The 13151-nt window shown below is 36.8% G+C and overlaps 1 protein-coding gene across 5 annotated transcripts in view; it reads left to right on the forward strand.

Moving 5' to 3' along the window:
* The window catches only part of EML4 (EMAP like 4), a 160609-nt gene that overhangs the window by 69794 nt on the left and 77664 nt on the right, over positions 1-13151 (forward strand). For all 5 annotated transcript variants that reach the window (XM_049096208.1, XM_035700416.2, XM_025454057.3 and 2 more), the window contains exon 3: positions 11315-11444. In XM_049096208.1, coding sequence (XP_048952165.1) covers positions 11315-11444 — 130 coding nt within the window. The remainder of the gene's footprint in view (positions 1-11314; positions 11445-13151) is intronic.

Raw genomic sequence — 13151 nt, forward strand, 5'->3', positions numbered from 1 at the left:
GTTGTATTAGTTTCTGGTGTACAATATCATGATTGAACAATTTTATTTACTCAGTATTCACCATGGTTAAGTGTTGTAACTGTCACCTACCTCATTATAATATTAGTAACTACATTCCCTATGCTGTACTTTCAGTGAATGAATGGATAAAGAGGATGTGGTGTAGGTAGACAACATGATTTTCCATTCTCAGACCTCCTACCCTCAAAGACACTGGGCCTAGATAGTTAATAATGTAGAGTTAGAGAGGTGGGTTGATTGATCTTCTCCCCAGTAGCGGTTAATAAGATAAATGTGTCAGTGACAAGGAATAAGTTTAGCAAAAAACTTAATGGAAACCACTTTGGCTAATAATGTTACATGGCAGTCTTTACATTTTTTTGAGAACCAACTTTGAGGACTGCCAAGATCAAGCCAGGCAAAACTTTATTTGCTTATAAATTGATTTTAATGAAAGGATTCTGGAGTTGTTAGAGTAGAATGAGGAGCCAGATCAATTAATGTATGTGGGCTTTACAGGGAAGGTAAACTTGGTGTAGAGAAAGAACATGCTTACCATCTATAACTGATGTTATATACCCTCAGCTTCTAACTCCGTATGAATATTTTAATTCTGAAAAAGAAAATGATATGGTGCTTGATTGTTATCCACAATATTTTTGAAAGTTTATTTCACATAGTTCATACTAGTTTAAAAAATTAATAATTTATTATGCCAAAACAACAGCATGTTGTTTAAATCTTTTTTTCTGGTTTTTTATTTACCAAGGTATTTCAGTAAAAAAATATTTATAGAGGGCAGCCCCGGTGACCCAGAGGTTTAGTGCTGCCTTCGGCCTGGGGTGTGATCCTGGAGACCCAGGATCGAGTCCCACATTGGGCTCTATGCATGGAGCCTGCTTCCACCCCCCCCCCGCCCCCCCGTGTGTGTGTGTGTCTGTCATAAATAAATAAACAAAATTCTAAAAAGATATATTTATAGAGAAACTTAAAGATTGCTATTAAAAATTTGGTAGATGATGATATTTTGTATAATATACCAGTTACTTAGCATTATCTGTTTCAGTGTCATAAAAATACAAATACAATTAAATAGCTATAGTTCCTATTCTCCAGGAACATATTTTTTTGTAAGTATGAAAGTGGCAGCAGTCTTTCTAGTCTTTTTTTTTTTTTTTTTCTTCCAGTTATCCTTAGTCATAGTCCTTTTGTCTCTGAAGTGAATTTAGGATCAGTTTTATTTAAGGCTCTTTAGTGGAGACTTTACTCAGTTCTGGAGTTATAGAACCACCTGCAGCTGCTATATTGGAACTCCCCCCCCCACTACCAACTATTAATTCTTATTAATAACCTTATTAATTAGATACCAAACTCCTTTTCATTGATTGTACTTCATAAGTTTACTGTGACTGCTATTCTTAAAATGTGCCAATATGGGGATGCCTGGGTGGCTTAGTGGTTGAGCGTCTGCCTTCAGATCAGGACGTGATCCTGGAGTTCTGGGATTGAGTCCCCCATTGGGCTTTCTGCATGGAGTCTGCTTCTCCTTCTGCCCTGCCTGTGTCTCTGCCTCTCTCTTTCTGTGTCTCTCATGAATAAATAAATTCTTAAAAAAAAAAAAAAGATGCCAATATGGTTACATTCTGAAATGGGGTCCGTTAGTGATTATTAAGTTACTTCATTATTTTAGGCACAGACTTTGAAATCCTGTCCATAAAATAGATTAATGGGGGGCTGTTTATATAATAATTTGGGGAAATTTTAGAGATGAGCATAATTCATTGTTAAGGATTAATTACTCTAGTTCCCTTTAGTGGCAAAACTTGCCTGATGAGTTATGTTTTTCCAAGATTGATAATTAGACATCAAGAGAAATATGTAGTTAAAGTTTTATAATTTATTATCGGAAATTCTAAACAGCTTTATCTTGGAATTTATATATAGTACACAGTAGAAATAATTGGAAAAAATTAGGTAATTCTTCACTATTGACATTTGTGTATAGCCTAATAGATCAACTGTCAGGTTTTTGTTTGTAAAAAAGAGAGAGAGCATGTGCGGAGGAGGAGCAGAGGGAGAGGGACAAGCCGACTCCATGCTGAGCATAGATCCTGATACAAGGCTTGATCCCACAACCCTGAGATCATGACCTGATCAAGAGTCAGATAACTGACCAACTGGGCCACATAGGCACCTTAATCAACTGTCAGTTTAATATTAAACAGGATTAATACATTAATGATACAAATATTTGGAATAAACATTCTAAGCAAAGTATTTTCTAATGAAATTTTTTATAAAATACTTTTTAAAAATGAAATTATTTTGTGGGGATTTTGTATTTTTCCTTTATTGAAAAGGTAATTTATGATTTTTTTTTTTGTAATTTATGATTCTGTGGAGAATTTTATCTTATGTGAATATTTTTAGTCCTCTGTGAAAGTAGAACTTACTCACTTTAACATAGATTACTGGCAGGACAATAATCACTGTCGTCATCTTAAGATAGCTACATTTTCCAGAGGATTTTTCTTTAGAAGTAAGGCTAAACCCCCATGGATAGATGAATGCAAAACCTCTTGATGAAGCTGTGGTTAAAAATATAGGTCAGCTTCCTTATTAATAAGGTCCTCTAGTTGCTAGATAGTGCTGATATGGAGGGCATGATTTGGCTTTAGGTGTGACTAAAACTAAATGTTAATGGTAAGTGTGCTGATGGCTTAATGACATTCTATTGTGTCACTTCATAGTACTATCGCCATTCAGTAAATGCCAAAATCAGAAATACATCTAACTAGTCATTTCAGTGTTTTTACTTCTTTTCTTTCAGTTTATCCTCTCCAGTGTGCCAGCAGTATTAAAAGCTAAGCCCCATTTTTTCTTATGCTAGACGCTTAACTGAAGTAGAAAGCTTCTCCAACAGTTTTTAAGGTAGCCAGTCATTTAAGTTTCTCATATACGTTCTTTTCTGTTGGAGAATTTTTTCCTTTTGACGGCATATGTTCATAATATATGCAGCAGTTGCAACTGAGTTCCTGCCAAAAGAAAAAAAAATTACCTGTACTTTGGAACAAACGGGAAGGCCCAGGGAACACTTTGGCAATATTAACTGCCAGGAAGACAAATTATGTCACAGCTGGTGCCTGGGAAACCCATTAAGACCTCTTGGGGTGACCAAATGACTGTAATTTGAGAATGTAGCCCAGTGGCATTATGTGAAGACAAGCTGTTAGCATACAGTGGTATACAAGCAAAGGAATCAAATGTATCTGAAGGTGAGAATCAGTCATTTTAAACCAGGAAAGTACTGGTAAACCACAAGTACCAAGCATTGCAAATGCCACTTGAGAAATGAGAGAACCCAGAGGCAAAATTTAAACATAGAGGGTGTCAGTTTTCTGAAAGAAACAATCCTAATTATGTAGAATCTGGGATAGCATATAGGCACAGGTCTGCATCATTGCCTCTTATTCCAAATAACATTTGGGAGAAGACAGAGATTGCCAAAGTTTGTTGTAAATGATGTTGGTAATAAGTAAATTATACTAATCAGGTTGGAAAGTGTAAATTTTCTTGATGGGTCTTTGAGCTAAAATGACTGAATTGTAGGAGGAGATGGGAGTGTTTTTATTAATTGACAGCAGATCCAAGATTTCTAAGATGCTCTTTGTATATAGAAGTATATGAATGGATACTTCCTCAGACCAGGCAGCGATCACAGTTTCCAGAGTTCTATTTCTGTATGAAAGCCAAATCCTTTGGTTATTTCAGCTCAAAATGTACTTTTCATTCATTCATTTTTTCATTCTTTCTTCTGTTCATTCTTTTGTTCTTTCTTTCCTTGTCTTTCTTGTCCCTTCCCTTCCCTTCCCTTCCCTTCCCTTCCCTTCCCTTCCCTTCCCTTCCCTTCCCTCTTTTCCTTTTCTTTTTTTTTTTTTTTTAAGATGACAGGTTTTTTTTAAAATTTTTATTTATTTATGATAGTCACACAGAGAGAGAGAGAGGCAGAGACACAGGCAGAGGGAGAAGTAGGCTCCCTGCACCGGGAGCCCGACGTGGGATTCGATCCTGGGTTTCCAGGATCGCGCCCTGGGCCAAAGGCAGGCGCTAAACTGCTGTGCCACCCAGGGATCCCTCTCTTTTCTTTTCTTTTCTTTTCTTTTCTTTTCTTTTCTTTTCTTTTCTTTTCTTTTCTTTTCTTTTCTTTTCTTTTCTTTTCTTTTCTTTTCGTCTTTTCTTCTTGCTGAGCTTGAACTCATGACATTGAGCTCAAGAGCTGAGATCAAGAGTCAGATGCTAACCAACTGAGCCACTCAGGTGCCCTCAGCACAAAATATACTTCTAAAAAATTAGTGGCCATTAGGAGTTAAAAGGACTAAAGTACACCTTCCTGTGAGACCAAAGGAAAGGAGCTTGACTAGATAAAGAGAGTGGAAGAGGTCTACAGTTGGAGCTGTGGGGCATATGATAGAGAATCTGAGATAAATAACAGATTTTGAATATCAACTAGAGTTTTTTACTCCATGGACCACTTTTACCTTCCTCCTGATCAAAAGTATTCCCATCATTTAAGGCTCAAACTATTTCCTGAAAATATTTCCATTTTTTGTCTCTTGAAATTATTTAAAAAGTTTTTTGTATGTCTGTTTTGGTATGTATATTTGATGTTCCTGATAGATTGTGAATTATTTGAGGGCAGAGACAGTTTCTTATAACATAGCTATCCTTGGGATGACTCAGTAAGTACTTGTTAAATTGAATGTGGGAAGAAGAAAGTTTAAGAAGTGGAAAGTTGTGATTTAAAAAAAAAAAAAACTCTAGAGAGAGGGATTGGGACAGATGCAAGAACAAAGGGGTGTTATGGATGAGGGTAGCCAGAATTTGAGATTTTGAAGATTTTTATCTATCTATCTATTTATTGGGGGCGGGGCAGGCGTAGGTAGAGGGAGGAGGAGGAGGAAAGAATTCCAAGCAGACTCCATGCTGCATCCTGAGTGCAGAGCCCTATTTGGGGCTCAGTCTCCTGACCCTGAGATCATGACCTGAGCTGAAACCAAGAGTCAGACAGATGCTTAACTAACTGAGCCACCAGTTGGTGGATTTTGAGAATTTGAATATTCAATAGTTTCTCATGATAACTTTATTACGTGAGTCTAGAGTATAATGAAATTCATTAATATTTAGAAATTGTTGGGCTAAGTTATCAGAAAGGTCATATGCTTGGATCTGTCATCAGGAATATAAACCACATGGTTAGTATTCTCATGTCATCATAAAGTATAAAAATTATTATTGACTTTGACCTGGCATTGTGATGGTTTCTACAGTTATTAAAGCTAAATACCTTCCTGGTTTATAAATTTAGCTTAAATTTCTCCTTATTTCAGCTGGGTTGATGCTCAGAATTAGAACTACTTTTACTTTTGTACCTTTGGTCACTAGAAATTACTGTTGCTTCCAGTCTTGTAGGCTAATCTTTGAGATTACGGCTCAGACTTAATAATGCTCAAGCCCTGGAGGAGAGGGGCTGTGTGTATGTGTGTGTAACGGTGCCTTCTAGTTGTGAATTTGTGTAATTATGTTCCATTTTTCCAGTTCCTGATTTTCAGAGACTACACTTTAGACTTCTCAACTGAAAAACAAGCACTCCCCACAGTTCCTTTTTTTTTGCCTGTGCTTTACTTAATGCATTGCCTCTATCTTGGGGAGATCATTCACTCTTTCATCCAAATACTGAGGATTACCTCTACTGAGAACTGTCTCAAATTAAACTGTAGGATTGAAAGAGACCATGAAATCTTCTTTTGGCCTTTTCTTGCTATTTTTATTTGTGTCTGGGGACCTTGATGATTTAGTACTGTTATCTGCTTAGAATTTCCTTTCACCATACTCCCTCTGGTAAATTCCTATCTTTATCCTGGCACAGCTTAAAATGTCACTCTACATTAGATAGAATTTTTTCTTTCTATTTACTATTCCTTCTGGCTGGACTCAGATTTTCATTTCATTGCCTACTACAACAGACCTTGAACCTGCTAATAATCTCTCTAATTTCCTCAGCAGTAAATTGGGATGATAATAGTAAATTCCTTTTAGGATTATGCTTAAGATCAAAGGATATACCACTTGTAAAGTACCTAGGGCAGTGCCTAGTACATAGCAAGCATTTGATAATAAATATTACTCCCCACCACTTACTGTATTGACAGTGTCTGTTTCCTTCATTTTTTTCACTGTACAAGGCAATGTTTTAGGTGCTGGAGATTTTTTTTTTTTAGGTGCTGGAGATTAAAGAAATAAAAAACACTTCCTTTCCCCCAAAGGATCTCAGATAAACTGAGAATATAGGTCAGTTTTACAAAATAATAGGTAATTAGTATTAAAAAGGTAAAACGGTGCTGTGGGTGGGAGCACATAAGATAAATACTGGAATTAAAGGTTCCTTGCAGGAGATGGCATCAGTACTCCTCTATCGACATGATTTTAACAGCCACTTACTAGTGCCAGTTCCCAAATTGTTCTTGGATCTGGACTTCACTTCAGAATTGTCTGTCTACATACTAGATTGTTCTGCTTGTGTGTATGTCCTTCAGAATTCATAAATGTAAAATTTCCCCAAATTGAGCTCATTATTCTTTAAGTCTTAAACATTTCTTAAAACTGACTCCTTTCTGCATTCCTACTACCAGGCTCTTATTTCAGATCCCTATCATCTTATGCCTGGACCACTGCCCTGAAATCTGCTCTTCACATAGCCACTAGAGGGTTTGCTCTAAAATGTAAATGTAACACCCCCACACCCCCCCCACCCTACCCCCGCTCAAAACCTTTTAGTGGTCTCTATCCTCTATAGATAAAGTCTCCAAGATCTGAGTGTCTCTTTACCTCTCCCATGTGAACTCTGTTCCCTTTTCTTCCACATTCTCACCTTACAAAGAGCTTTTTGTCCACCTCCTCCCTTCCATGTACACATACACACTCCACTTTGCTATTACATTCTGTTTCTTTACACATACTAGAATAAGATCTAAGTATCCTATCATCAAATTTTACCTGGCTTAACACTTTGTTCTGCATTTCTTCTAGGAAATCTTCCTTGAGCTCTGTGTTCCTAGTTACCTTTATAGAATTATGTGTCATTGTACTTCTATGATATTCTGTGCATATCACTATTACTGTACTTACCACATATTTTTATTGCCAGTATGATTCTCTTGCAAGATTATGAACTCTGTGATGCCAGTATCTGCCCTTTACTCTTTTGTAAACATTTTCTTTCATCAGGGAGTCAGTTTATAGATTCTCTCCCTCTCCCCCTGCTCCTCTCCCTGTTAGAGCATGCCTGTGCATGCACATGTGTGCTCTCTCCCTCAAATAAATAAATCTTTGGGATGGGGGAAGAAGGAAAAGAAGATCCAGCAAGTAAGAATGAGAAGGAATGATCAGAGAGCTAAGAAGAAATTCAGGCAAAGGCACTGTTCTAGAAACTAAGGACAGGGACACCTGGGTGGCTCAGTGGTTGAGCGTCTGCCTTTGGCTCAGGTTGTAGTCCTGGGGTCCTGGAATTGAGTGCTGCCTACAGCTCCTCACAGGGAGCCTGTTTCTCTGCCTCTCTCTCTGTCTCTCATGAATAAATAAATAAAAAATATTTAAAGAAAAGAAAAAGAACTTAAGGACATTTATTTCCCTTGCCTGAATACCATTCTTGCCTGAATGATCAGCAGTATTCAGTGCTGATGGAAAGTTGAGCAAGATACAGACTGGAAAGTATCCATTGAATTTAGTGACAAAGAACCGAGATCACCATCTTGACAAGAAAAATGTCTGTGAAGTGGTTAGATGATAGCCAGATTGCAGAAGGCTGAGGTGCATTCCTACCAGAAGTACACAGGGGTTCCAGTTTCTTCACATCTTTTACAACACTTGAATTTTTTTGGTTTTTGTCTTTGATGTAAGAGCTGTAATGTAATAGGTATACAGCTATAGTACCACCATACCCAGTGGGTGTGATTGATCTCCTTTTGAGATGAGGTTTGGGACCTTGAAAGGTATAGAAAGTGGATTGCAGACTATATGTTTGTTTGTATGTAGTAGTTAATAGGGGTTTTTTTTTTTGGTATGTAACAAAAAATTTAAAAAATTATATTTCAAAATCAGGTGTTGATGTAGCAAAAGCAATGCCCAGAGGAAAATCTGTATCTGTAAATGCCTATGTTAAAAAAGATCTCAAATACTAAACCCATTGCTAGCAAAGGGAAAGAAATAATAAAGATTAGAGATGAACGAGTAGAGAATAGAGGGGATCCCTGGGTGGCTCAGCAGTTTAGTGCCTGCCTTCAGCCCAGGGCTTGATCCTGGAGTCCCGGGATCGAGTCCCACATCAGGCTCCCTGCATAGAGCCTGCTTCTCCCTCTGCCTGTGTCTCTACCTCTCTCTCTCTCTCTTTCTCTCTGATGAATAAATAAATAAAATCTTTAAAAAAATGGATTAAAAAAAACAAAGTAGAAAATAGAAAAACAACAGAACCAATGCAACCAAAAGATAGTTTTTCTTTTCTTTTTTATTTTATTTTATTTATTTATTTGAGAGAGAACAAGCACAAGTAGTGGGGAGAGGGAGAAGCAGGTTCCTTGCTGAGCAGGGAGCCCTACAGGGGACTCCATCTCAGGATGTAGAGATCATGACCCAGATGCCCTAAAAGTTGGTTTTTTAAAAGATCAACAAACCTGACAAACTTTTAGACAGAATGAAAAAGAAGGAAGATTTTAATTGCTAAAATCATAAATGAAAAAAAATCAGAAATGAAAGTGGGCACCTTTTAGAAATAAAAGAATTGTAAGAGAGCATTATGAACAATTTACATCATAGTGTCCTATTAAAAACTGGGCAAAGGACTTGAATGGATAATTCTCTAAAGAAAATATACAAATGGCCAACAAACTCAGTAAGATTCTCATTAGGATGATGCATATCAGAACCACAGTGAAATAGTACGTATATAACTGAGATGGCTATCATTTAAAAAAATGTGGGGCACTTGGGTGGCTCAGTCATTAAGCATCTTACTCTTAATTTTGACTCAGGTCGTGATCTCAGAGTAGTGAGATTGAGCCCCACGTCATGCTCAATAGGGACTGTGCTTGAGATTCTCTTCCTCTCCTTTTCCCTCTGCCTCTCCCCTCCCTAAAATAAATAAATCTTTTTTTTTTTTTTTTTTAAGAAAATGAAAATAACAAGTGTTGGCAAGGATGTGGTAAAGTAAGAATCCTTTATACATTGCTGGTGGGATTGTAAATGGTGTAGCAGCTGTGCTAATGGTTCCTTATTAAGTTAAACAAAATACCCTTGTGACCCAGCAGTTCTTCTCCTTAATTACATACCCAAAAGAATTGAAACAGATGTTCGAATGAAAACTTGCGTGTAGATGTTTATGGCAGCACAGTTCACATTGCCTAAAGATTGAAACAATCCAGATGTCCCTTAACAGATAAATGGATAAACAAGATGTGGTATATTCATACAATGGAATATTACTCAGCTATAAAAAGTAATAAAGTATGCATACATGCTGCCTCACGGTTGAATCTCAAAAACACTGTGCTAAGTAAAATAAGCCAGACACAAAAGAGCACATATTGTATGATTCCATGTATATGAAATATTCAGAATAGGCAGATAAACAGAGATAATGCAAATTAATGGTTGGCATGGTCTGGGGGGAAGCGGGAGGGAATCAGGAGTGACTGTTCAGCGAGTACAGGATTTCTGTTTGGAGTGATCAAAATGTTCTGTAATCAGATATGATTATACAACATTGTGACTATCCTAAATACCATTGAACTACACCTTTTTAAATGCTTAAAATGCTAAATTTTGTTATAAGTATTTTACCACAATAATATTTATTTAAATTTTTTTAAATTTTGATTTATGTATGATAGTCACAGAGAGAGAGAGGCAGAGACATAGGCAGAGGGAGAAGCAGGCTCCATGCACTGGGAGCCCAATGTGGGATTCGATCCCGGGTCTCCAGGATCGCGCCCTGGGCCAAAGGCAGGCGCTAAACCGCTGCGCCACCCAGGGATCCCTTTACCACAATAATAAAAATAAAAGCTGTCAGTACAATTAGAAGTCACCTGTTTGGCAGACTAGCAACAGATCTGATGACTAGTGATGTTAGCATAATTTGAAGGTTGCTATACATTATTATAAGTGAAAATTTTCTTAAGAAATTTCAGAAAGTGAATACAATAGGTCTCCATCTTCCTTCTGAATTATTTGGTCTGTGGTCAGGTCTAGGAATTTCTATATTAAGAAAACACTATAGATGATTATGATACAAATGGCCCCTAGCAGCTTGTTTTTGTCAAAAATGCAGTGTCATACCATCATATATGGAACAGTCCAGGGTGCCAGATGTTTTAGGCTCTATACATAAAAGGTTTTTACTCTCTGTACTTTTAAGAAGAGAAGCAAGCAAACAAACATCATACTGGCCAAATTAGATTTTGTGTGTATGTGAAAAAACAGAGTCCAGAAATTTAAATCTATTTTCTATTCTCAATTTTTTAAAAAAATTTTATTTATTTATGATAGTCACAGAGAGAGAGAGAGAGAGAGTGAGGCAGAGGCACAGGCAGAGGGAGAAGCAGGCTCCATGCACTGGGAGCCCGATGTGGGATTCGATCCCGGGTCTCCAGGATCACGCCCTGGGCCAGAGGCAGGCGCCAAACCGCTGCACCACCTAGGGATCCCTCTATTCTCAAATTTTTAAATGAACTGGCCCCTTATTAGATAAACCTGTTTTATCTTATAACTTTGAATCTTCCTAACCACACCAACATAACCTATCACATAATTATTCCAATCCTTCTACTATGTAAATTAAGAAAGCAGAGGTTGCTTTATACCTTTATGCTTTATTTATATGGAATAACATTGTAAGATTTAACATTTATGGTTCTAGGATATCTAAATAATTTGATTTCAGTAGAACCTGAGTGATTTCTGAAAATCAGTGATGTAGAGATTTGTGATTTACTTTGAATCATATGTTTTGAAGCTGCTCTATGTAGAGGGCAAACCATTTAGCTAGAAAGTAAGTCTAGCTGCAGTGTAGTAATTTAGCATGTCCTTTTTATAGGTCTGTTTTGATGAGATTAAGTTTAGAGACAACAATATTGTATGCTGCATACCAGAGAACAGGCAGTTTGCTTACTTAGTTCTAAACTGTGATGGTCTTAATTTTTTAAACTACCAATCTTTGAAGAGTGTTTTGAAGTTTGATGTAAAATTTTTTCTTAACCACTTTTAGGCCAGCCAGGCCTTCGAGAAGCTATTTCTATGTCCTGTATAACCAACGGGAGTGGTGCAAACAGAAAGCCAAGCCACACCAGCTCTGTCGCAATTGCAAGAAAAGAAACTCTTTCATCTGCTGCTAAAAGGTACCCATTTATAAGGGAAAGGAAAGCTAACATTGCAAAATTGTCTGAAAGTAATAATCCATTCTATTTTTTAAAAAAATATGAAATAGAGCTCTTGGAATTAAAGTATGTCCTTTGAATCTTTTAGCTTTGAATATAGACACCCAGCCTATAATCACCTGGTTTACATTCATGGTATCTATGGAGTTGCGTGAGGAAGCCTTTCGTTCTAACTAAAGAAAGAATTTTCATTTCCTGATTTTTTGTTTCTTTTTAACAAGCATTTGTTGGCCAGATAAGCATTATTATATTTAATTACATAAGCAAATTTTCTATAGCGAGCAGTGCCTTTGATTCAGCAGTTTTTAAAGGAAAAATAGAATCTTCAGTATATATATTAGGAGGAAGCTGAACACATAACTTTTATTCTTTAACCATGACTATAAAATTAAGGCATAATTTAAATATTATAGTACTGTGGTGTGTGTGTGTTAGAGGATGGCAGGTAGGTGAGCTGTAGAAATACTGCAGAAAAAAAGTTTCAATAAACTACAGATTTACATTCTATATGTTCTTTTCATCAATAATCTGTTGTTTAGGTAAAATTGCTTACAGACTTTTTCCACTTCTGTGTAATTCTTAGCAAATTATCCCTTATAGAGTTTGGAGAGACCATAAGAGATCAACTACATAATCTTACAACTGTTTTCTTCAAAGAATAACTGAGGAAAAATCTAGTGTAATGGAAAAGTATTTAAAATGTACTGATAGAAAATGGTTGCCTTAATAAACTAATGCCAGTGACTGAATTATTCATTAGTGTGGATTTATAAATTTTTTTAAAAGATTTTATTTATTTATTCATGAGAGACACAGAGAGAGGCAGAGAGAGAAGCAGGCTCCATGCAGGAGCCTGATGCGGGACTCGATCCCGGGACTCTAGGATCATGCCCTGGACCAAAGGCAGGTGCTAAACCGCTGAGCCACCCAGGGATCCCCTGGATTTATAAATGTTAACCAGACATTTGGCTACAGGAATAGTGAAGAAATGACAACATCTTTAGGCCTTTTTTTTTTTTTTTTTTTTTCAAGTTATCTCTACACCCAACATGGGCCTTGAACTTAACAACTCTGACGTCCAGAGTTGTATCTACACTGACTGAACGGCCAGGTGTCTTGATCATTAGACCTTTTAAAATCTCCTCCTTAAAAAAATAAATAAATAAAAACTAAAAAAAATAAAAATAAAATCTCCTCCTAGAATTCAGTCTTTGAAGGCTTTGCCATTATAGGTAGAATTCAGACTTTGTTCTCCAGAACATGCCAAAATGTATTGCCTATGCTTCACGTTAGGAGAAAAGGACAAATTATAAGAAAACAAATGCATTGTGGAATATTTTTTTAACGTTTTTAATAAACTTCCTTGTATTTAGTAATAGTTTGGATTCAGCCCATTTTCTTATGTAACTATAGTCCTGTACAGTGATCAGTATTGTGCACAATAGTAAGTAATCTTAAGACCAGCTGACTTGGGGATCCCTGGGTGGCTCAGTGGTTTGGCACCTGTCTTCGGCCCAGAGCGTGATCCTGGAGACCCGGGATTGAGTCCCACATCAGGCTCCCTGCATGGAGCCTGCTTCTCCTCTGTCTGTGTCTCTGCCTCTCTCTCTCTCTCTCTCTGTCTCTCATGAATAAATAAATAAAATCTTTTTTTTTTTTTAATTTTTT

This window comes from Canis lupus, chromosome 17, assembly GCF_003254725.2.
Source record: "Canis lupus dingo isolate Sandy chromosome 17, ASM325472v2, whole genome shotgun sequence".
Lineage (NCBI taxonomy): Eukaryota > Metazoa > Chordata > Mammalia > Carnivora > Canidae > Canis > Canis lupus.